The sequence below is a fragment of the Coenobita brevimanus genome, chromosome 96 (assembly GCF_032717465.1).
Source record: "Coenobita brevimanus isolate Jiangsu-jjx chromosome 96, ASM3271746v2, whole genome shotgun sequence".
Taxonomy (NCBI): Eukaryota; Metazoa; Arthropoda; class Malacostraca; order Decapoda; family Coenobitidae; genus Coenobita; species Coenobita brevimanus.
The window spans coordinates 28,755,064-28,779,769 of record NC_137049.1 but is presented as its reverse complement, the minus strand read 5'-3'; the positions used below and the strand labels follow the sequence as shown (position 1 = coordinate 28,779,769).

Here is a 24,706-nt window from a genome sequence, read left to right as displayed (position 1 = left end):
CCTGCAAGTCGGAATTACGCACAAGTCGTAATGGTACATGAAAATCGTTAATGAAAATAAATTAAAATGTTTGAAAACAGTAAGAAAAACTTGGAAAAATATCTCCAAAGTCACAGAATGAAGTCTAATGGAAGGCCCATCTTGGAATGATGATGCATAATTCTAGGCTGTGAGGGCTCATGTTGCTCTGACGGTCAGAAAATTCTTGTAAAACTACCCCTAAGATGTGAAATCTCGGCCAAGGGAAGCCATATTGCGGTATGATGATGCACCAGATCATCATGTTCTAGCCTGTGAGGGCCCGCCAGCTGCCTCCAGCCTAGTGTTGCTCATATGGCAGCTTGCCTGCTAAATGCAGAGGTTTTAAAAAAAGCTGGGGGATAATAAATGATAAAGCTTATTCTATATCAGCGTACTGTAAAGTCCAATCTAGCATTGTTTTCCTTAATGTTCCCTAATTTTCATCCGTCTGGTGGATTTTTATCACTGTTCAGGCCAGTAGATGGGGGAGCTCACCATCCACTCACTCGATGTAGTGCTGCTCTCGGGTGTCGGCCCTTTCCTCTCCTCCACCCTTCTTTCCCTTCATCCTCTTCTTTCTTTCTTTCCTTCATTTTTTCCTCATCCTTCTGCCTACGGGTGATTTTACATTCCCTCTTCTGTTTTTCTTTCCTTCATTCTTTCCACTTCCTTCTGCCTGTGGGTGAATCCACACTAAGTGACAAGCCAAATGGTTTCCTGTACACCAGGAAACCACTTATTATGCTGGGTGGTAACCATATAACCAAATTTTGGCGCCTGGTGGTTTAGTGGGTAACTACGGAGCTCCAATTGGATTGAGCCGGTGAAGATTTATATCCAAGGGGTGTTTGGGATTTATTGCTCATGTAATGCCTCTCAGAGATGAGTGAGGCTGGTAACTCTCATTTTAAATGTCAGGACCAACTTGCCTAGCCTACACCTCTCACAGGGCATCGTAGGATTGGATGATGCATGATGATGAATGAATAGGCAAGTCTAGCAGATTTCTGTGCTGTACTGTACTGTACATTCTGTTTGGCGGCACTGCTAAGTCACGCAACCTCACACCTCACCCTACCTCAGTCTAGCATTTGTTACTACTCGCATCGGTATTCTCTCGCATTCCACTCTGTATTCCGCGCTTTTATTCCTAACCAGCATGGATTCCAAGGCTCCCAAGACTCCTTCAGACAGGAAGAGGATGAAGCTGAAGATCCCGAGCATTGAAGAGAAGCTGAAAGTTTTGGAATGGAACGATGTTGGCAGCTCGATGCGTACCATATGTGCAGAGTTTAATCTGATGCCATGCACGTTTTATGATATAAAGAACTCTTGTTTAATTGTGGTTATAGTTAAGAAATGTTGTACAGAAGCGATCATATGCTCCCCTAGCACCTCTACATTTTACCAACAGGCCCTCCTTATGCTTGGATTACACCCTCTCCAAGCATGGTAAGTAATATTGTTTTTTTCTATCTATCTACAGTATAGCCCAACGCCCTAATCCCGCAAAAGGTGGCTGCAGACAAAATGCCTCCAAGTCACTCTGTTACCCACGATTTGACTGCCCTTCCCCCAACTCACTCCCCCCTCCCTCATATGCCTCTCAACTCCATCCCTCCACCTCATCCTCAGTCTTCCTCTCCCTCTCCCTCCCTCCACTTCACCTACATATACCCTCTTCATCAGCCTTTCATTTTCCATTCTCTCCACATGTCCAAACCACCTCAGTGTATTTCTCCTAACTTTCTCAACCACATCAGGAATCTCATTTCCCATAAGTCGGAATTATAGTCAAATCAGGATGGCCTCAGCCCCAATTATTCCGACTTAGAGAGGTTTTACTGTATAAATATATATATACAGGGTGACCCAGAAAACCTTCCACATTTCAAAGGTAAATGAAAAAAAACTGGTTAAAGAAAATCAAAATATTATTTGCAAACATGAAATTTCATTCAATGCAGTTATTATTCATCATGTTTTAAAGATGACATCCTCCAAATGGTGGCCGTAATTGTCTATACATGCTTGGAGGCGATTTCTGAAGGCTGCCATGGCTCGACGGGTCATGTTGGGTGGAACAGCGGCTATCTCCTGCTGAATAGCAACCTTAAGGGCTTCAAGAGTTTGGGGTCAATGAGTTTACAGAGCCACTCAAATGAAAATGAGCTTTGTCACTGCACAAGAGAACAGCATCTTCCAGAACACATTGCAGAATGTTCTCGCATAACTCCCTGCGGCTTATCCAGTCTCTTGCATTGAGTTCTTCCACAACCATCATTTTGTATGGATGGAAGTGAAGGTCTTTGTGTAAGATTCTCCTTGCAGTTTCCCCGGGGTATCCCAACAGCTAAAGCATGCTTCCGCGCTGAGCGTCTCAGAGACTGCACAACAGATTGCCTCAATGCTTCAATATTCTCAGGTATACGAGTGTTCTTAGGTCGACCAGGTGATATTCTTTTTAAAGCTGAGCCTGTTGCCCTGAAATTTTCAACCGATCTGGAACATTTTAGTTCTGTGGAATACTGAAATGTCTTTGAAAGGTCCTCTGCACAGCGATCACGGAACGGTTGTTTGTGAAGAATGCTTCGACAGCAAATGTATGATGTGCTCCCGACCACGACATATTGGCGATTGTGGACGGTTGGGGTTGGGCTACCAACAGACCCTAGCCCCGCCTCTCTTGCCTCACTACCGCCAGTGCAACAGCCTTTCGAAATGTGGGAGTTTTTTTTGGGTCACCCTGTGTAAGTGTGTGTGTGTGTGTGTGTGTGTGTGTGTGTGTGTGTGTGTGTGTCAGTGTGTGTGTGTATATATATATATATATATATATATATATATATATTGGCCACCCCAAACGGGATTGAGGCGTCTGGCAATAGATAGATAGATAGATATATATATATATATATATCCATCCATCATCCAATCCTACATTGCGCCATGAGGAGTGTAGGAGCCTGGGGCTAGGCAGTTGGTCCCAACATTTAAGATGAGAGTGAAAAAATATACATATATATATATATATATATATATATTGTTTTGTTTCATTTTTAAAGGCTCCAACATGCTTGCATGCGTCGGCCTTGGTCACCCAATGGCGGCTCTCCATGCTGCACGATCCATTGCAGCCTCCCTGTTCAGTCCCTTAACCCTGAGGTTACACTTAAAACCCTGAGGTTACACTTAATGACCTTGTCCCATGTCTTTCTCGACCTACCCCTCATAACCCCATCCCCAATATTAACACTTCTCACCTTCCTCACCCAATTATCATCCCCCATCCTCTCCACATGTCCAAACCATCTCAATCTACCTCTCCTCATCACAACACCAATACACTCCAGTCCCATCCTACCTCTCAACTCTTCCATTGTAAACCCAGCCCCCCTAGACCTTGCACGCAGGGACGCACTACACATCCACCTAATCATTGTCATTTCTGTACGTCTGAGCTGGTGAATATCCTTCTCCTTTACTGCTCAGGTCTCACTACCATACAGCATTACACTCCTAACATGCTGCATACAAAGACCCCTTAGCATGTAGGGAGAGCCCTCTCAATGTCAGAAGAGGCAAGAGCTCCCTGAACTTCTTCTAACCACTTCTCACCCTAGCCATAGAGCTAGCTCCAGCCCTACCTCCAGCACACAACATGTCTCCCAAATAACAAAACTTCCACACACTCAAGAGATTCACCAGCAAGTTCAATCTATCTATATATCAATCTATCTATCTATTGCCGGACACCATAATCCCGTACGGGGTGGCCATTTGACTTTGAGTTATTTGTTTTACGGAGAGGGGCACTAAACCTCCACCAACCCACTTGTCGACACGTAGGGAGCACGTATGGTTTGGTTATATGGTTACCGCAGAGCGTTGCAAATGGTTTCTTGGCTTACTGGAAACCATTTGGCTTGTCACTCAATGTAAAGCTACCTGTAAAGGAAAGAAAAGCAATAAGAAGTAACAGGAAAGATGAGAGACATAGGAAGAGAGGAGGGCAGGCACAGAAAAAGAATGATAAAGGCTAAAGAAGAAGTAGGCAGCACTACATCAAGTGAGTGGATGATGGTCGCCACCACCTACCACTAATAACTATATATATAACTACGGTAATGTGTGTATATATATATATATATATATATATATATGTATACATTACACATATGTTACATGGAGTGTGTAACGAAGAGAGGTTTGGAAGTCGGTGAAGCTAGGGATTGACAGGAGATCGAGCTGGCTATATGAATATTGTGAGGAGAAGCTCATGATCAAGGATCTGGCACCCCTTTTTAAAATGACAGTGTCCATACTGACTCTTTCGGATACGTTTATGTGAAGCTACAGAATGTGGTGAATGTTTTTGGAGTATCAGATTGAGCCAGGACTCCGGGGGCTTGAGTGGTGAGCAAATGGAAGTGTGGCCCATTGGATTGGGCAAATTTGGGCTGTCTGGACATTGCTACTCCTCATCCTGCCCTAGGAAGAGGAAGGAGGTCTGGATGATGATGATGATATAGTGGAATGAAATATTTGTTAAATGTGTGATAAAAATTGGATAAGTGGAATTGTAACAACAGAATGGAAGTACTGTACTAATAACTTGATAGAATATCAATTATGCATCAACAAAATATGTGAACATAATAGTCTACATTTAAAATGAATTTTAGAATATTATTAAAATCAAACAGTTGAAGCAGTAATGGTGTAAGTGAAATAATGTACCATATACAGGTTGTGTTGGTGATCCCTCTTCTTCCCTTGATCCTCTTCCAGACCCTCCTTTCTTGAGCCGAGAGAGAAACATTGCAGCCTTCTTTCTCCGCTCTTGTTGTTTCTTTACCGGATGCTGTGGATGCGCTGCTGTGAGAGATGGAGATCCAGGACCATCACCATCGGCTAACCTTGTGCTGCTGTTGTTAACTCTAGGTTCTTCTGGATCTGCTGTTCTGTTTCCATGCCCCATTTCTTGTGCTGCAACAAAGATCAAGTGTACTATATAAACAATGAAAAATTTTTGCTGGATGGAAAACTAACATGGAATGAGCTGCAAATGAGTTTTCATACAGCAACATTCATCTCTAAACTGCAGAAAAATGAAGACTAATGTGAACTCTTGACACACACAACCATATTCTTCAATATAATTCCTTCCCTAAACTTTTCCTTTCCTTCAATATGCTTAAAGATTTCCTTGGAAGAGAGGAAAAATTTTCAGGCTGGTAGCCCTGTTAAGCTAAAGAGACCCAGCATGCTGATATTTGGTATGGTGGAATATTAGATTCATAAGCTAATACCTCAATGTATGCATCTCTTGTGCTGGATGATGAAAGCACAGAACATTTGAAATGTGGGAGGTTGCCATCACATCCATATTGTTGGTTTGTATTCAGCCATAAATGCCATTCTAGTCAACACCACAGCAGTGTTCACTCCTCAAGACACAACATTTTGAAAATGAATTATATTGGAGGAATATCACTACCTTCAATCCTGTTATTCCTAAGTACAAAAATCACTTGTTTATTGTCCATCTCATATACTTGCATGGAAATGCTCACTTGTTTTTCTCCAGCTGGAAGACATAGGCCAAACCACAAATGTGACCTTGATGGCAGATTTGCCTTTCCTGGGAAAATTACCAAGCAAAATGTGTCTTTAAAAAAATCATGTGACCCTGACCTTAATGAAGAAGATCTGTCAGTGTCATATTATATACAATCAGTAATATCGGAGGTATTGCATCATCTGCTCTGTTTATATCTGACTAAACATCTTAGCCAACATGGGTGACACTTTTAAAAAGGGATGCAGATGGTGCCTAAACATTAGTATGGTGCTGTAACTCATCATCATCATCATCCAAATCTCCTTTCCCACCCTAGGGCTGGGTGAGGAGTAGCAACGTCCAGACAGCACAAGTTTGCCCAATTCAATGAGCCATGCCTCCATGTACTCATCATTCATGCCCCCGGAATCCTGGCTCCATCTGATACGCCAAAAACTTTCACCACATTTTGTACCCTCACATAAACGTATCCAATAGACTCAATCTGAACACAGTCACATTAAAAAGGGGTGCCAAACCTCTATCATGCTGCTCTCACAAAATTTATCCAGCCAGCTCGATCTCTTGTCAATCCATTAGCCTCACCGACTTCCATACCTATCTTCCTCACACACACATTCACCTTATCCCTCCATCTTCTCCTTGGCCTCCTCCCTCCATCAGATTCGCCCAGATAATCCTGTTTCACCACTTTATTGTTATCCATTCTCTCCACATGACCATATCATCTCAGTACACTCCCTTCAATTCTGGTATCCACAGCCTTCCTCCCTCCTCATCTTTCATGAATCACATTATTTCGTATCATATCCACTCACTGTCCTCCCCATATATTCCTCAGCAGTCCCATCTGCACAGCTCTTACTCTTGACTTTTCATTTTCATGCCACACCATAGTCTCACATCCATATGTTAAAGCTGGCACTAACACTCCTTCATGTAGGCCTCGCATAGCGCAACACTCAAGACGGCCTTCACAGCACCAGATACTTTCCTTACTTACATCACTCTACTTTCCACTTCTTTTGCACATTTTCCTCTTTCTATCATTGCACCCAGGTATGTGAACTCTCCCACTAACGTCTCTCTCCATTCACTGTAACATCACACTGGGAATCACCTTCTCTCTCGATAACCATCACTTTACTCTTTTCTACATTTACTCTCAAGGTACGACATTCACAGACATCAACAAAACTCTGCACTACTCTACCAAGTTCTTGTCTGATATTTGCAAGTACCACTGCATCATCAGCATACAACAAATTTGAGATATTCCAACCATCACCATTCATTACAATGCCATCCCTCTCTCCATTACTCATGTTTTTACTTCTCTAATCACACCACCCACATACTGTATATATTGAACATTAATAAAATTATACTCTAACTTCCTTCAACATTGCTTATATACTGTACAGTAGATGCTTCATTTAATGAACACCAATTTAGCGGAAGCCCGGGATTATGAAATTACCATACTGTATTTTTTTTTTATATTCTACGGAAAATTTCCGTTAAATCGAGCATCATCCCATCATGGATATTCCATACACAATAATGCATTTCAGGGGATATTAATAATGGGTCCAAACTACTGTGTGTGGCATTGAGAGTTGGCATAGTCTGCTAGGTTTAGGTTGCCTTCAAGAAGAAATGGGTCAAGTAATTCTTTCAAGTTCCAGTAACTTCTGCTGTCCAAAGGAAAAATCCTTCTCTTCACGCAGATCAGGAAGGGAAGGAATTTTTAAAGAACGCCAATTCAGCTAAGGATTTCCTTAGTGTGCCTCTACTAGGGAAGGAAATGTTTAAGAATATGGCAAACAGTGTTAAGTAGGTGGCATACAGCACATGTGATAGATATCTACGGCTGATTTGACTGGTAAAATTATGTTGTTCAATAACGGCTTCCATGCTGGCAGACAATGTGTAGGCAGAAAAAGGAGGAAGTGCTATTCTCTCCAAATTTCACAGCATGATGTCAGTTTCAGTAATATAACAATAAGTGTTCACTGAAAGTTTGCATTTCCATTTGAACCTCTACCCTATGCCAACGTAAATTTTGCATTCACTGCATGCATAGTTCATTACACTCTCTATATTACAATCATTCCTGTACAGTATATGCCTCAATAAAACTCACTGCCTTTCTATTCTACAACCTCTTCAAAGTATGCATCATGTCTGCCAATCACTTTCTTGGGTACAACCATCCTTCTTTATGCAACTTAATTCAAATTTTACTACAACTCTGCTTTTGTCATTCCCATTAATCAGTTTCTCAGAGCAATCTTTCCACCCAATACTTTCTGTTTTTCCATCTCTTAGTGTAGTCATTTTTGCCCAATTCATATTTACATTTTTTTTTTTTTCCCCAACACATTCCTGACTCTTTCTCTCATCCTAAGATAATGATCAGTTCCAGAAACAACTGAGGAGCTATATACAACATATCCAGTGTTATGGGTCAAACAATCATTCATCACCATTATCCAGACCTCATTTTCCTACCCAGGAATAGGTTGAAGTAATATCCAGAGAGCAAGAACAAAGATGACAGAGGGAAACCACTTTATGGAAAGCTTAATTAAAAGGTCATCACATTCATCCACTCACCATTCAAACTTCCACAATCCTAACTCTACTTCACAGGCATAACTTTCCAAACTTATGCATTTCAAACTAATAATCACTATAATTATTCATTCACACATAAAATTAAGCCAAAGGAGTACTGGCCCCACATCAAACTCAATCATCTGTAAATATTTTTTGCACTTTTTTTTAATATATTCTAAATATTTTCAATATATTCCTTTTCTTTTATCTCAACTTCTTTATTCTATCATCATCACAATCCAATCTACTTTCCCCACCCACAGGTAAGATAAGATAGGGTTGGGGGGGGGGAATAGTGGGAGAACTAATAACTGGCATGCCCACTGAAATTAATCTTACACCCATTCATTCATCATACAAACCTCTGAATCATGACTCTACCACACAAGTACACCTTTTCACACATGTGCTTCATAATTACCCATCAAACTCACTCTGATGACTATCAAGTGAAAAAAGGGATGCTAAACCCTCATCATGCACTCTTCCACAAAAAATTTATTCAACCAGATCTATCCCTTGTTAGTTCCACTGCCTTATCAACTTCCACACGTATCAGTCTCACACACTCATTTACCATAACTTCACCTTCTTCTTGGCCTAACACACCTCCTCCTACCTTCAAATTATTATATGGAGACACACATTATTAAGACACAGCTAAGTAGTACAAGAAAGTGTTATCTATGAATGCCTAAGCAAGAAAATACAAAGTAATATGAAGCTCCACCATTCCAAGCAGACACTGAATAAGTATATAAAATACGTTTTGACAATCCCCTACGAAAGAAACTGACAGTGAAATCTGCTCATGTGTTGAGGACATGTTTCTTCACCCAACTCACCATATTTGAATATGTCATAAACATCATTATCATCATTGTCACCAGATGCCTCAGAGGATTCTTCCTTTTCCTCTGAGATTCTCTCCCTCTCCTCTCTCTCTTTGCGCTCCTTCTCTTCACGCTCTTTCCTTTCTCTCTCCTCTTTTTCTTTTTGTTTTCTCTTTCTTCTGCGCTCCTCTCTCTCTACTCTTCGCTTTTCTCTCTCTTCCTCATCCATGTCTTCATCTTCACTAGATGAAGATTCAACTGGGAAAGTTGAATGACGATCCAGATTGACATCCTGCTCTCTAGATTTGATAGAAAAGCTAATTGTTGATGACTGTTTGTTATTGCTTTCTTTGGTCTTGTTGCAGGTGCTGCTACCTCGCTTCTCTTTCTTGCCTCCTCCCTTGTTGCTGGTTGCCGGAAGACTTTTGTTGCTATATGAGTAATTCTGTAAGAATGACCATAACTGAGCTATGGGATTATTAATGACTGAACTTAATGTTAACATACAATGTATCAGTTTTCCATTTTTTAATACGAAGAAACTGCAACTTACAAAATCAAGATTTGGACAAAGAACAAAGTCAAGTAGCAAAGCTATGGTTAATCTTTCTAACATCAAATACCTGTACTTAATCTCTTTAATCCGAAGAGGTCTGTAAAGCCTAAATCCTTTAACTGAAGGTCTCTCTTAAATCAAATATCATTTGGCAATAGCCAAAATAAAACACAAACCGTTGTACAGTCTCATGCTGAAGGGATCATTCCCACCAGTATGTTAAGATCTTCCTTAGTATTGTTACAACTAGACTCTCATATTCAGAGCCCTCATTGAGAGGGGGTTAGAAACTTTCAAATATTCCCTTCAGCATGATGATATCTTTAAAAATTTATTCCACATATTGTCAAACAACTTACTGAATTTAGAGGAGATCCTTACTAGGCAAGGGATTTGCAGGAGAGAAGAAAAAAAAATACAGCTTTATGCTAACCTCAGGTGCTGCTTTAAAGATGTCCCCATACACTTCACTGTAAAGCTGCATTTTGCACCGGTAATAGGGATAGTATTCATGGTCCTTTTTCAGAAAGGCGAAACGTTTATCATCTGTAAAATGAAAGACAATAATTTCAATACAGTTACCCTCTTCTAACATTAGGGTGACAACCCTGAAATCAACTTGGAAGCTTCAGACTGTCAACTATCTGTTTTATTAGAATGTTGCTAATGCATCAAATTATATCTCTGCTAACTACAGCACAATTCATTTACCCCTCTAACATAATCAAATACATTTTTAAATAAAATCTAATGATATTTTACTATAGTATTCTGAACAAACAAATGGAAGCCTGGTGGTCTTGTGGGTTAAAGAGCTCCAACTTGAACTGGCCCATAAATGTTAAAGTCCTTGGAAAGGCTGGAATTTGTTGCTCACAAAATGCTGCTCAAGGAGAATATGACTGGTTCCTCTGCCTTCAACATTGGACTGAAAAGTCTCTGAGCTCATAATGGTGCAACATACAATCTGATACTGGATGGATCTCCCTGTTTGCATGCATGTACTGTACTAATTCACACACATACTCTGTCTTTCTTTAAGCTTATCCATTCTGAAGTCCACTAACATTATCATACATAACTTTCTTCAATAGTATCTACCTTTCAATCTATAGCCAGATACTTCATCTTTGGTGTGGGCAGCCATAAACAAATTGCCCTGTCCTCTGCCATCAGATGTCCCTCCCCCATCCCACACTGCCCTCATTTATATAACTCTCCAACCCAACCCTCCACTTCATCCTCTGTCTCTCTCCCCTCTCTTCACCTTACATATACAGTACTTTCCTAGTCTATCTCTCTCTTCATCCTGAGTCTGTCCCACTTCCCATCTCTTCACCTCACATATACTCTCCTCGTCAATTGCTTTCCCACCATTTGCTCCATAACTGTGGCCAAACAATCTTAGAGTACTCCTACAAACATTTCCTAGCACATCCACAATGCTGTATCTCTATTCTCTATCACTACTATCCTGGTTGCTGTCTTGAAATCTTTGGTTGTATTCCTCTCCCACTGTGGCACAAACACAGCATTCATATCTCTACTGTCTTATCTCTTTTATGTACAGAGGTATAATGCAAGAGTAAGCCGGTTCTCTCAATTATTCATGTAAACAAATGCTAAACTTTAACTGCCTCCCTCAGTTTGCCTTGTTAACTGCCTATGATCTCTAGTCTTTAAACTGCAATGTCTACAGGCATCTTGAAATAAGTGTATTTTTAATATGGCTTTGTTTTCTTAGTGAACAGTTTTCTGTTGCTCCCACTGAGATCAAAGGGATCCTTTGTGCTGTGTACTGCTGTTGTGCACTAGTTTTGTTAACCTCATACAGCTACTGCAAATTGACTTAGGACCTCCCCCCACAAGATATTAAAAAACGCAGAAATCACATAGTAATCCCTCTAATATCCGAACGCCCAATATCTGAACGAATTTTTCCCGCCCATAATTTGAACTTGGCATGTGGGGCGCGGGACAGCTTTGTTGTGGTGCGTCATTCCTCCGACGTCCGCTAGAGCGCCCCTGCATCCTCCCCACTTTCCGCCTGTCTCTCGTCGCAAGTGCATGCTCGTCGTCATGGCTGCCCACGTGCTCGCTTTTGTGGTGGTGCCTTACCTGCTGCAGGCTCTCCTGCTGCTCTCATGCCTCTCCTTCGTGTGTGTGATGATGGCCCCGCCGCCTGAGAAGAGGAAGAGAGTGGTGTTGACTCTGGAGAAGAAGCGGGAGGTATTGGAGAAAGTAGATGCGGGGTGGTCTTCTTCCCGCATCCTCCGCAAGTTCTACCTGGCCCAATCTACTTTGTTTGATATTAAGAGATCCCGAGACAAACTCATGCAGTACACGGCTGACTTCTCGTCGAGAAGCAAACGCAACGTGGAGAGGAAGGTGATGTTTACTCCCAAGTTAGCTGAAGTAGACCGCTCCACGTTGATTTGGTATCGACAGCAACGTGCTGCTGGTGTGACGGTGCGTGGTAAGGAGCTGAAGGCTGCTGCTGAGAAGTTCGCCAGGCTTCACGATGCCCTAGACTTCAAGGCATCCGAGGGTTGGCTCTTCGCGTTCAAGTTACGGCATGGCCTTACCAACCATAAAGCTCATGGCGAAGCTTTGGACGCTAACAAGGATGGAATTGACGAGTTTCGGCACAAGGTGAAGGACTTGATCGACAGGGAGGGCCTCACTCTCGGTCAAGTCTACAAGGCTGACGAAACTGGTTTATTGTATTGCTCTTTGCCAACGAACACTCTAGCCGAGGAGACGGAGAAGCGTGTACCTGGCCGCAAGCTCTCCAAGGAACGGATATCTGCTTTGTTTTGTGCCAATGCTAACAGCATGCACCGGCTTAAGCCCGTTATTGTTGGCCGTACAAAGCAGCCTCGGTGTCTTTGTGGGGTGATGGATGTCCTTCCTGTCGTCTGGTACCATTCTTTGAAGGCATGGTTTACAGCCGTGATCTTCAAAGACTAGTTCCACCGTCACTTCGTCAAGGAGGTCATACATTACCAGACGGAGACACTGGGAATCCCGCGCGACCAGGTAAAGGCCCTCCTTCTCCTCGACAATGCACCTGCCTACCCGTGTGACAAGGACTTGGTGGCTGAGAATGGCCGGATTAGGTGCATGTTTCTGCCACCTAATATGACTGCTCTTATCCAACTAATGGACCAAGGAGTGATCGTGGCAACAAAGCGCCTATACCGACGGAAGTTCCTGGACAAGGTGATGGTTGTTCTCGAGGACGAGGACAAGCGCAGGGAGGGACGGGACACACGAGGCCAGTGGAATTTGGAAAACCTTTGCCACTACATCAAGTCTGCAATCTACAACTGGGCCAGTGCATGGAAGGAAGTCCCTGTGAAGACTCTAGAAAATGGTTGGTCTCGTCTGTTTCTCGGAACAGATGTGGAGTGCGATTTCCTAGGTTATGACGTGGATGACTTCCATGCACGTCTACGTATGCATGGCGACGATGTTGATGTGGACGATCTGCGCGAGTGGTTGGATGACGACGAGGGCAATCCTGGGTATCAGACCTTGTCTGATATCGAGATCGCATCTTCAGTTGCAGGCGTCAATACCCAGCTTGAAGATTCCAACCAGGACGGCGACGATGATGCGGACTCCTCTCAGCATGACACAACTCCAGCCATCCCCAAGCTGAGCGCACTCCGGGAACACCTAGAGTTCGTTCTCGACTACCTGGAACACCCGGACTGCGACAGGGAGATGGGGCCCTTGGGACTTGTGGAGGGAGTGCGTGCTTTCAGGGAGGCATCATCAATCGTCAGAATCGTTGTTCCTTGCGTCAATCAACGATTGACAGTTTTTTCAGGCCCGTGACCCCCACTGTGCCCAGTCCTGGCTCCACTCTGTTGCCTCCCCAAGACAGGCCCTCATGCTCTAAGCCACAGCCCAGCACATCAGCCACGGTGGAGTCACCGCTTGACGTGAGTTTGCATCTGTCTTCAGAGGGTACGCCATCACCACGACCCAGCGACACACCCCTAGGTCACCTGCAAGTGATACTCTCGGAATCTGACAGTGAATAGACGCCAAGAACTTCTCCACTAGACCACACGGGAATTTACAGTGTTGTGCAGTGAAAAAAACAGTGCACTGTGTTAAGGATTTACAGTTGTGAGTGAAAAGACAATTTTTGAACTAAATTTAACGTAAACAGATTTGTGTGTTTTTGCTTTAGAAAATGGTTACAAGAGTGGAAAAAGTTAAAGTGCAGAGTGCAACACTGATTCGCCAAAATCATTCACCACGTTTCGCAGCTTCACATAAACGTATCTGACAGAGTCAATCCAAACGCTGTCACATTAAAAAGGAGTACCAAATCCCAGATCATGAGTTTCTCTTCACAATATTCATCCAGCCAGCTTGATCTCTTGTCAGTCCCCTAGCCTCACCGACTTCCAAATCTCTCTTCCTCACACACTCATAACAGGTAACTAAATAAAAACTACCTGTCACTTCTTGTGAACCGAAATCTATGCAAGGTCATGAATCAAACTCCAGCACTCCAAACACCATAATATCTGCTGATCTATCTATCTATCTATTGCCAGACGCCTCAATCCCGTTCGGGGTGGCCACAAACAAATCGCCTCCATGTCGCCCTGTCCCTCACCATTTCATTGCCCCACTCTCAACTCACCCCTCCCCTCTCATATACCTCTCCACCCCATCCCTCCATCTCATTCTTGGCCTCCCCCTCCCTCTTCCCCCCTCCACCTCATTCACATACACTCTCTTCGTCAGTCTTTCACCCTCCATCCTCTCCACATGGCCAAACCACCTCAGTGTATTCCTCCTAACGCTTCCTATCACATCCACATCCACACCACAACGCTCCTTTATATTCTCATTTGTCAGCCTGTCTCTCCATGTGACTCCACAGGCTCCTCTTAAATAACTCATTTTCACTGCTCTCACTCTTGACTTGTGTCCTTCCAGCAACATCCAAGCTTCACTTCCATACGTTAGAGTTATACTGTCATGTAGTAACTTTTTCACTTCCATGCTCACTTCCCTGCTTCTTATCACTGCTTTCAAGGAACCAGCAACCTTTCTTCCCTGCTGCACCCTTTCAAGCACTTCACTCTCCAAACCTCCATCCTTACTCATCACACTACCCAAGTACTTAAACGTACTCACATTTTCCAATTCCTCACCATCCAACCTCGCTGTACATTCACTGACTTCATCTCTCTCAAAGACCATCACTTTACTCTTTCCTACATTCACCTTTAGATTCCGTTTCTTACACACTCTCCCAAACTCATCCACAAAGTCTTGCAGCTCCCCTTCGTCTTCACTCAACAACACAGTATCATCTGCAAACAACAGTACAGGGAGTTTCCAAACACTACCCTCTCTCACCAGGGCCACTCCAACATCCACTACCCTACCTTGTACCTCTTTTATTACCCCATCCATGTACAGATTGAACAACCACAGAGACATGACACATCCCTGTTTCAACCCAACCTTCAAAGAGAAAAATTCACTCAGTTCACCATCCACACGCACTGCAGCCTTAGCACCATCATACATACTCTTCACAGCATTCAACAACTTCCCATCTGCTCTATATATTCTTAATACTTTCCACAATCCTTGTCTATGCACCCTGTCATATGCTTTCTCCAAATCCATGAAAGCCGCATACAACTTCTTTCCCTTTTCTAGAAACTTTTCCACTAAAGATCTAAGAATGAATAACTGATCTACACAACCTCTTCCCTTCATGAAGCCTCCCTGTTCTTCTCCAACTAATTCCTCTGTTCTTTCTCTCTGTCAATAAGTATCCTACCATACACTTTTCCTATTATACTAAGAAGACAGATGCCCCTATGATTACCACACACTTCTTTTTCCCCTTTTCCTTTGTACAAGGGAATATACCTGACTTAAAATCCTCCGGGACTCTACCTTCCTCCCAGGCCAGTCTGTACTTTTTCCACATCCATTCTACTACTATCTCTCCCCCATACTTCAGCATTTCGCCACACGCTCCATCAATTCCTGGGGCTTTCCTCAATTTAACTTTCTTCATTGCTTCCACAACTTCTATCCTACTGATTTCTTCCTATCTTCTCACCTCCCTCCTCCTCCCAGCCATTCCCCAGCCACTTATACTCACATTACTTCCATCCTCTATGTTCAACAATTCCTTAAAGTGTTCTCTCCATCTGCTCACTTTTTCTCCCTTCCCCACTAGTAATCTGCCATTTTTATCTTTCACTCCATGCTAACTTCAGTTCCACCCTGTCTTACTCTTTTCACTTCTTTCCAGAACATTTTCTTACAGTCCCTCCACTTTACACTCAAGTTAGTTCCTTCCAAATTCCTCATCCACTCTCTTCTTACTCTCTCTTACTAATCTTTTCACCTCTCTCTTTCTTTCTATACATAACTCTCTCTTCTGCCTCTCAACTTCTTCCACGCCCATATTTTTCATCCATTCATTGTATGCTTTCTTCTTTTGTGCCACAGCCTGTCTCACCTCTTCATTCCACCATGCTGTTCCTTGCACACCCCTCCGTCTTCTCTTCATCCCACACACCACATCACATGCTGCACATATTTCTTTTGTAAATATCCTGCACACACCTTCCACGTCCCCCATCTGCTCCAATTCACCTGGATCAAACTTAATTATCCTTACAGTTATGGGAACACTGCCACATATTCATCAGTCTCCTCAGTAGGCTACTTAGTGAACCAGTCAATACAAACCTAAGCAACAATCCTCTGCCTATCCTCAGTGGTGAATGTTAAATACGGTAGAAATAAAATTTAAGTGCCATACCTCTACTATGAACCATTGCCTCAAATTCGGCTCCATTCTTGATGATGTAGCTAGCCATCTTGTCAATCACCATCTGAACATCAGGGGGAGGCCACTTAATATTGCTGTATTCACTTGTTCCTTCTGTAGTGGTACCTTTACTGTCTTCCTTTTCTTCCTCTACATCAGAGCCATTCATTTGAGTATCAGAATCCCCATCAGAATCCTTAGTCTGATTGAATGATGGGTAGTCTACCAGACCAACTTTGGGGGATCCAACAGGAGTCGACTCAGCTTTAACTTTGGCTTTGTTATCAGCTGTAGTATCCTGTGCTGGGGTGGAAGTCGTTGGTGTGGGGGTCGGGGCTGTGGATGCCACAGGACCCCCTGGGGACGATGGGGTTGAAGTATCCCCGACTCTTGATATCCCCTCTACTACTGCTGTATTTTTCTGCTGTTCCTTAATCTTATGGATCAGTTTGATATATGAACAATCAGGTGATGGCTTGTGAGGGGTAGTTTGCGTAGGTGTTCCCGGAGTGAGGTCAGGTCGAATACCTGCTGAGAGGGTAGGGTGAAGGTACTGGCCTGTCTTACCACGTCCTGCATCACCTTCACACTCGGCCTTGGTTTGTTCTGATTCCTCAACTGGATGGTACCTAAAAGTTTACAGTAATGTGTTATGTGCAAACATGTATAATCAAAATCATTATTATGCACATAATACAAGTAGAATATAATAAATTATAATCAACTTGGGCAAAACAGTCATTCCCAAAACTGTGCATGTCACAAAAACTTCCTGAAGTACAACTGAGAAGTTTAGGAAAAACAAAACTCAGTATGTACAGAGCATGAACAATGGTACACACACACACACACACACACACACACACACACACACACACACACACACACACGTACACACACACACACACGTACACACACACACACACACACACACACACACACACACACGTACACACACACACATGTACACACACACACATACCAACATGAGTAAGTTAATAAAAGCATTAATGACTTGAATTCCAAAGAGGGAAGTGGCAACCGAGAACATGACAAGTGATTGTTTAACCCCTTATCCACAAGGTGTCACTTTCGTGACACTCGGGTGCAATGGATCATACCGCGGGGCATCAGTTTTGCGATTCTGTGTTATTTTGAATTCTCCCGGGCTTTCAAGTGGTTGCTTGTATCATCTATCAGTACTGCCAGTGTCCAACAATAGTCAGCACCGCTAATGTCATCTGTACTCCCATCCATTGTTGACAACTTATCCCCGTTCTTGACTCCCCTCCCTACCTCCCCTCCATTACCCTCTCCTCTTGCCTGCCCAGCCACGCTGCGCTAAGCAAATCTTCCTCAGAATTTTCCACTGATTTCATCCATTGAAATAAGTCCTATGCCCTATTCTTATACAAAATAATATATACCAAAAAAAAATAAGGTAACTGATAGTGCCATACACCTGGAGTTGGCTAATTATCACCTGGCAACACCCCACATGCATTTGTTTGCTAATTTTCCCCGGTAATTTCCCCTTGAAATATGCCGTATAATCTATTCTCGTAATAAAAATATATATAAGAAAGGAAGGGAGAAGCCTAAGTGATATTTACATTCACCTGGAACTACCTAATTTCCTGCCAATCACTTCTATCTATCTATCTATCTATTGCCAGACGCCTCAATCCCGTTTGGGGTGGCCACAAACAAATCGCCTCCAAGTCGCCCTCTCCCCCGCCATTTCAATGCCCTGCTTCCAACTCACACCCCCCTCTCTCATATACCTCTCCACCCCATCCATCCATCTAATCCTCGGCCTCCCCCTCCCTCTTCCCCCCTCCACCTCACTCACATACACTCTTTTTGTCAGTCTTTCACCCTCCATCCTCTCCACACGGCCAAACCACCTCAGTGTGTTCCTCATGACGCTTCCTATCACATCCACATCCACACCACAACGCTCCTTCTTTTCCTCATTTGTCACTCTCTCTCCATGTGATTCCACATGCTCCTCTCAAATAACTCATTTCCACTGCTCTCACTCTTGACTTCTGTCCCTCGAACATGGTCCATGCTTCACGTCCAGATGTTAGAGTTGGTATCACAATACTGTCATGTAGTAACTTTTTCACTTCCATGCTCACTTCCGTTTCTTAACACTGCTTTCAAGGAACCAGCAACCTTTCTTCCTTGTTGTACACTTTCCAGCACTTCAGCCTCTACACTACCATCCTTACTCATTTTCACGTCTCAAAGACCATAACTTTACTCTTTCCAATATTCACCTTTAGATTCCGTTTCTTACAAACTCTCCCAAACTCAATCACCAAGCCCTGCAGCTCCCCTTCGTCTTCACTAAACAACACAGTATCATCTGGAAACAATAGTACAAAGAGTTTCCAAACACTGCCCTCTCTCATTAGGGCTGCTCCAACATCCACTGAACTACCTTGTATCTCTTTTATAACCCCACCCATATACAAACTGAACAACCATGGAGACATGACACATCCTTGTTTCAATCCAACCTTCAAATAGAAAAATTCACTCAGTTCACTATCCACAAGCACTGTAGCCTTAGCACCATCATACATACTCTCCACGGCATTCAACAACTTCCCATCTACTCCACGTATTCTTAATACATTCCACAATCCTTGTCTATCCACCCTATCATATGCTTTCTCCAAATCCATGAAGGCTGCCTATAACTTCTGTTCCTTCTCCAAAAACTTTTCCACTGAAGATCTCAGAATGAATATCTGATTTAGATAATACAAAAGTGGAAATACTGGGAGTGGAAACAATAGAAGAACATGGAAAGAAAAGATAGACAGAGCAGTGATGTACACACAGCAAAAAAACTATCGTTACAGGGGGGTCCGATGTGTTTCATACTGAACAACCTGGCTGTCTCGCTAGTGTTGGTAAGCCTGACAGTGGGTGAGTTGCCAAATAGGACGAGGTAGAAATATGCATGGGAGAAGCAATGGATATAGCTTATAATAAATATGCAACAAACACACGCAGGGATACCAATGGAGGAGGCTGTTATCAAAAACCTTCATTCGTGTGTCATTTTATATCGTGCAGAAGGTGTAACGATAGTTTTTTTGTTGTGTGTACATGCCATAAAGGACCAGACCATGGAACAGGGATGAGTATGAACAGTTAACAAGTAAGTCTCTAGATAAGCTAAGAAGGATAATTATAATTATACTGGAGAAACAGACTGCTGGTAGTGGGTGATTTTAACTGTAGAGGTTGACTGGGAAGGAACTTACGCAGGGAACACTGTGGAAACCTGAGGGTACAGGCTGATGGAGCTGATAACAAAAAATTTGTTAATACAACTGGTTAAATAAAATACAAAAATTAGGGCAGAGGATACGTCATCAAGACTGGATCTGATTTTTACAAGAAACTGGAAAGGTATGCAGAAATTACAGTATCATTGCCCCCTTGAAAAGAGTGACCACCTGGCTATGGAGAAGGAGGTATCTGGTGGGGACACGGAAGAGAAGAGAGAACCATATCGACAAAAATGAAATAGCTATGGGAGAGTGGATTTTGACTCCTAAGACAATATTTGGGAAATATGTACTGGAGTGAAAGGGAGAGAGGGAAAAATATCCAGGAGAAATATAATATCTTAATGAAAATATGTAAGGAAGCAATCAGAAACCATGTTCCTAAGGTTGCTGCAAAAAAGGAAGACAGAAAGAAAGAATGTTTTAATAAAAGATGTAGGGAGACACCTGAAATTAGGAACAGAGCATGGGATACGGTAAGAAAAAGATATACTGAAAAATCTTGGAAAGAGTACAAAGAAGTAAGAAATGAATATGTAAAAGAAAATGTGGTAGGTGGGGGCACTCACCATCCACTCACTTGATGTAGTGCTGCTCTCGGGTGTCTGCCCTTCCCTCTCCTCCATCCTTCTTTCCTTCCATCCTCTTCTGTCTTTCTTTCCTTCATTCTTTCCTCGTCCTTCTGCCTATGGGTGACTTTACACTCCCTCTTCTGTCTTTCTTTCCTTCATTCTTTCCTCTTCCTTCTGCCTGTGGTTGACTCTACACTGAGTGACAAGCCAAATGGTTTCCTGTACACCAGGAAACCATTTACTATCCTGGGTGGTAACCATATAACCAAATTCTGGCGCCTGGTGGTTTAGTGGGTACTTACGGAGCTCCAATCAGATTGAGCTGGTGAAGGTTTATATCCAAGGGATGGTTGGGGTTTACTGCTCACGTAATGCCACTCAGAGATGAGTGAGGCTGGTCACTCTCATCTTACATGTCAGGACAAACTTGCCTAGCCCTGGGCTCCTATGCTCCTTATGGGCAACGTAGGATTGGATGATGAATGAATGAACGAATGAAAGAAGTGAGAGGGAACAAAAAAAAAACAAAAGGATGTCATTAATAAAAGCAAGAAAGAACCCATGCTGTTCTACAGGTTTATTAGTAGTAAAATGAGAACAAAGAAAGAACACAAGCTGTTCTACAGGTTTATCAATAGTAAAATGAGAACAAAGAACAGCATAGTGAGACTGAGAGATGATGATGTAATACGGTATATGAAAAAGATGAGAAAATGTGTAACATAACGACTGATAAAATGCAGTTGGCATTTGTAAAAGAAGGGGAAATCCTAGAACCTGTAACAGGGATGCAATCCATGAAAATGGAAACAGTAGTAGTTGAGAGAAATGAGATACTTCAACTGATGAAGGATTCAGGTGTAAGAGGGGCAATGGGGACTGGAAGAAGTAGCTGGGTGGATCTTGAAAGACTGTGCAGAACAGTTAGTGAGGCCTATCTATGATTTTATGAGGTTTTCCATAGAAGGTGGGGAGCTACCTACTGAATGGAAGAGAGCAAATATAGTTCTGATTTATATAGGTGGTGACAGGGAGGTCCCACTTAACTATAGATCAGCCTCCCTCACTAGTAGTGTCTGCAAACTATGTGAAAATGGCATCAGAAAAAGATTTATAAAATTCCTTGAAGAGCACAGGGTAATAACATCCAAGCAATTTGGACTTCGAGAAGCATCGTCTTGTTTTACGAACTTGTTGAGCTTCTACAGTCTGGTGACAGACATAGCTCAAGAAAGGGAAGGATGGGTAGACTGTATATAACTGTACCTGGATATAAAGAAGGCTTTTCATAGAGTGCCGCACAGAATATTATTATGGAAACTTAAAACCTATGAAGGTGTCTATGGGAAATTGTTGATATGGCTGGAAAATTATCTGACTGAATGACAAATATGAACCATAATAAGCAACAACTTTAACCAGTGGAAAAAGGAAACTAGTGGAGTGCCCCAGAGTTTGATATTTCTAAATAACATTCCTGAAAGGACTGTGTACTTATATGAGTTTATTTGCTGATGATGCAAAAATTATGATATACATTCAATGAGTAAATTGCTTTAAGGAACTGCAAAAAGATCTAGATAAACTCTACAAGTGGAGTCAAACATGGAAAATGGAACTCAGTACTGTACTACTAAATGCCATGTATTGGAAATGGGAGCCAGTGATATGCGACCAAGGTATGAGTACAATATGGGAGATGAAATAATAAGGAAGGCAAAAGAAAAATGGACCTTGGTGTGATTATACAGGTTAACCTATCACCAAAGAAACATATGAACAGAATTGCTAGAGAAACTTATGGGCTACTGAACAACATGAGAGTGGCACTTATTATGGGGATAAAGAGATGTTGAGAGAGTTAATAGTGACAACGATGAGACCAAGACTGGAATATGAGACAGTGATATGGTCACCACACTTGAAAAAGCAAACTAGAATGAATACAAAGGATGACCACAAAACTGACACCGAGCTTGAGGGAGTTGTCTCATGAGGAGAAATTAGAAAGGATGAAATTGCCAACCCTGAGAGAGAGGAGAGAGCTGGGAGGTTTGATTGCAATGTTTAGAGGAGTAAGAGGAACAGAATGTGAGGACAGAGAGGACCTCTTTGTAAAAGATGATGTAAGAACAAGAGGACATGAATTCAAGCTGAAGAGGAGTCAATGCCTCAGAAATGTAATGAAATTTAGTTTTACAAACAGAACTAGAGACAACTGGAATAATTTAGAGGGAGAGGTGGTGCAAGCAGAAAGCATCCATGTGTTTAAATCTAGATTGGATTATTAGTATCTGTAGAAAAAGAGACAGGACAACAAGAGCTTAGCTCAAATCCTATATAAGACAATTGGATAAATACACACACACACACACACACACACACACACACACACACACACACACAGAGGCAAAAAAAAGAAAAAAAGAAAAAGAAAACGTGTTTAAAACTAGACTGGATAAAGATATACATGGGGACAGGACAATACGAGCTTAGCTCGATCCCTGTACACTACAAATAGGTAGGTAAACACACACAGACACACACAAATGCATTACATACTTAAATAGGTGAAAGTGATGACAAGAAAAATCCTTCCTATTCCTTCCTATTAGGTTTTGAGAAGATTGAAATACACATAACTTACCTTCCGTTCTTGATCATGGTGACCATGTGTTTGTAGTAGGGGTTGAGAGGGTGGTCGAAGGATAGGAAGGAGAACATTGGGTTGCCTGCCTGCTTGGTTTTAATTACAATCTCCATCTGACCACCCTGAGCTACAATGAACTTGGAGGTCTTCACAATGATCTTGTTCTGCTTCACTGTCTCTGGCTGACATAACAGAAGCACACAAGTTAAAAGCCAATAATAACAACAAGTCTCCCCCTCCATCCCACAAAAAAATTATATACTGTATATCTGCTTATCTGGCCTTCTAACCGAACCAATTGATTTAAACACTGAACCGTACTTTAGGAACACACAGGACTCGGGGGTACCGGTACAGTATACTGCATGCAGAGTAATACCGGTTCTTTCCACATTCAAGTTCGGAAAATATCTTACATAGTTAACTTCTAATATATAATTCATGTTGTATAGTTTATAATGGCTCCAACATACTTGCATGCATCGACCTTGGTCACCTAATAGTGGCTCTCCATGCTGCTCAATCTCTGACAGCCTTCTATTCAGATTCTTACCCCTAAGGTTACATTCTATGACCTCATCCCAGGTCTTATTTGGTCTGCTCCTAGCAACTTTACCTTTGACGTTCACACTTCCCACCCTCCAAATCCAAATGTCATCTTCCATCCTCTCAACACGTCCAAACCATCTCACACTACTCCTCCTCATCACTGACACCCCACCGAAACTTTCCAGTCCAAACCTTTGTCTCAACTCAACATTCACAATCCTAGCCCCTCCAAGCCTCTTACTCTAGGATACATATTACAGCAGACCCTCTTTATAATGGAGTAATGGGGGAAGCCTGATCTAAAAAAGTCAATATTCCATTCTTTTCAACAGTCCCTCCGAGGTGGGATTTCAAGCACGTTTGAAAATAAATCAGTACAACACTGCTGCATATTCGGTGGCTTTGTAGTGTTCATTAAATCCAGTAGCTATCTGGTCAACTGAGGTACATTAAATCGAGGGCCCACTGTATTCATTTCATATAATTCCCAGCATGAAATATAGATTTTATTTAACAATATGACGTGATGAAGGGTCAGAATTTTTACTTCTTAATCAATGAGATTTCATTCAGCGGCTGGCAGTATTGAGGATCCAAAGCAATCTGGAACACTGACATCACTTCTTGAGGTGCCTGTACATGTTCAAATATAGGAAAAAATATTTCAACAAAAAGCAATGGGTTGTTTTACACTCCCTCTTCTGCCTTTCTTTCCTTCATTCTTTCCTTTTCCTTCTGCCTGTGGGTGACTCCAAACTGAGTGACAGGCCAAATGATTTCCTGTACACTGGGAAACAATTTACTAAGCTGGGTGGTAACCATATAGTCAAATTTTGGCACCTGGTGGTTTAGTGGGCAATTATTGCGCTCCAGTCAGATTGAGGCAGTAAAGGTTTATATCCAAGGGATGGTTGGGGTTGATTGCTCATGTGGTGCCACTCAGGGATGAGTGAGGCAGGTCACTCTCATCTTAAATGAGGAGACCAACTGCCTAGTCCCAGGCTCCTACGCTCCTCATGGGGCAATGTAGGATTGGATGATGGATAGATGGATAGAAACATACAGTATCAATATACAGTATCTGATACCTAGATCATTCAAGTTATAAACTTTTTCAATTTTTTTTTATTTTATAGTTACTGCCACAACAATCAAACTGCCTCCTACCCAACCAAACAC

The 24,706-nt window shown here is 42.3% G+C and overlaps 1 protein-coding gene across 1 annotated transcript in view; it reads right to left on the bottom strand.

Annotated features, from left to right (window-relative positions):
* Window positions 1-24,706, bottom strand: part of LOC145413444 (uncharacterized) — an 86,462-nt gene that overhangs the window by 44,029 nt on the left and 17,727 nt on the right. The window contains exons 4-8 of the mRNA XM_080283133.1: window positions 22,976-23,160; window positions 16,437-17,074; window positions 10,047-10,159; window positions 9,070-9,502; window positions 4,759-5,007 (exon numbers count right to left, since the gene is read on the bottom strand). Coding sequence (XP_080139259.1) covers window positions 4,759-5,007; window positions 9,070-9,502; window positions 10,047-10,159; window positions 16,437-17,074; window positions 22,976-23,160 — 1,618 coding nt within the window. The remainder of the gene's footprint in view (window positions 1-4,758; window positions 5,008-9,069; window positions 9,503-10,046; window positions 10,160-16,436; window positions 17,075-22,975; window positions 23,161-24,706) is intronic.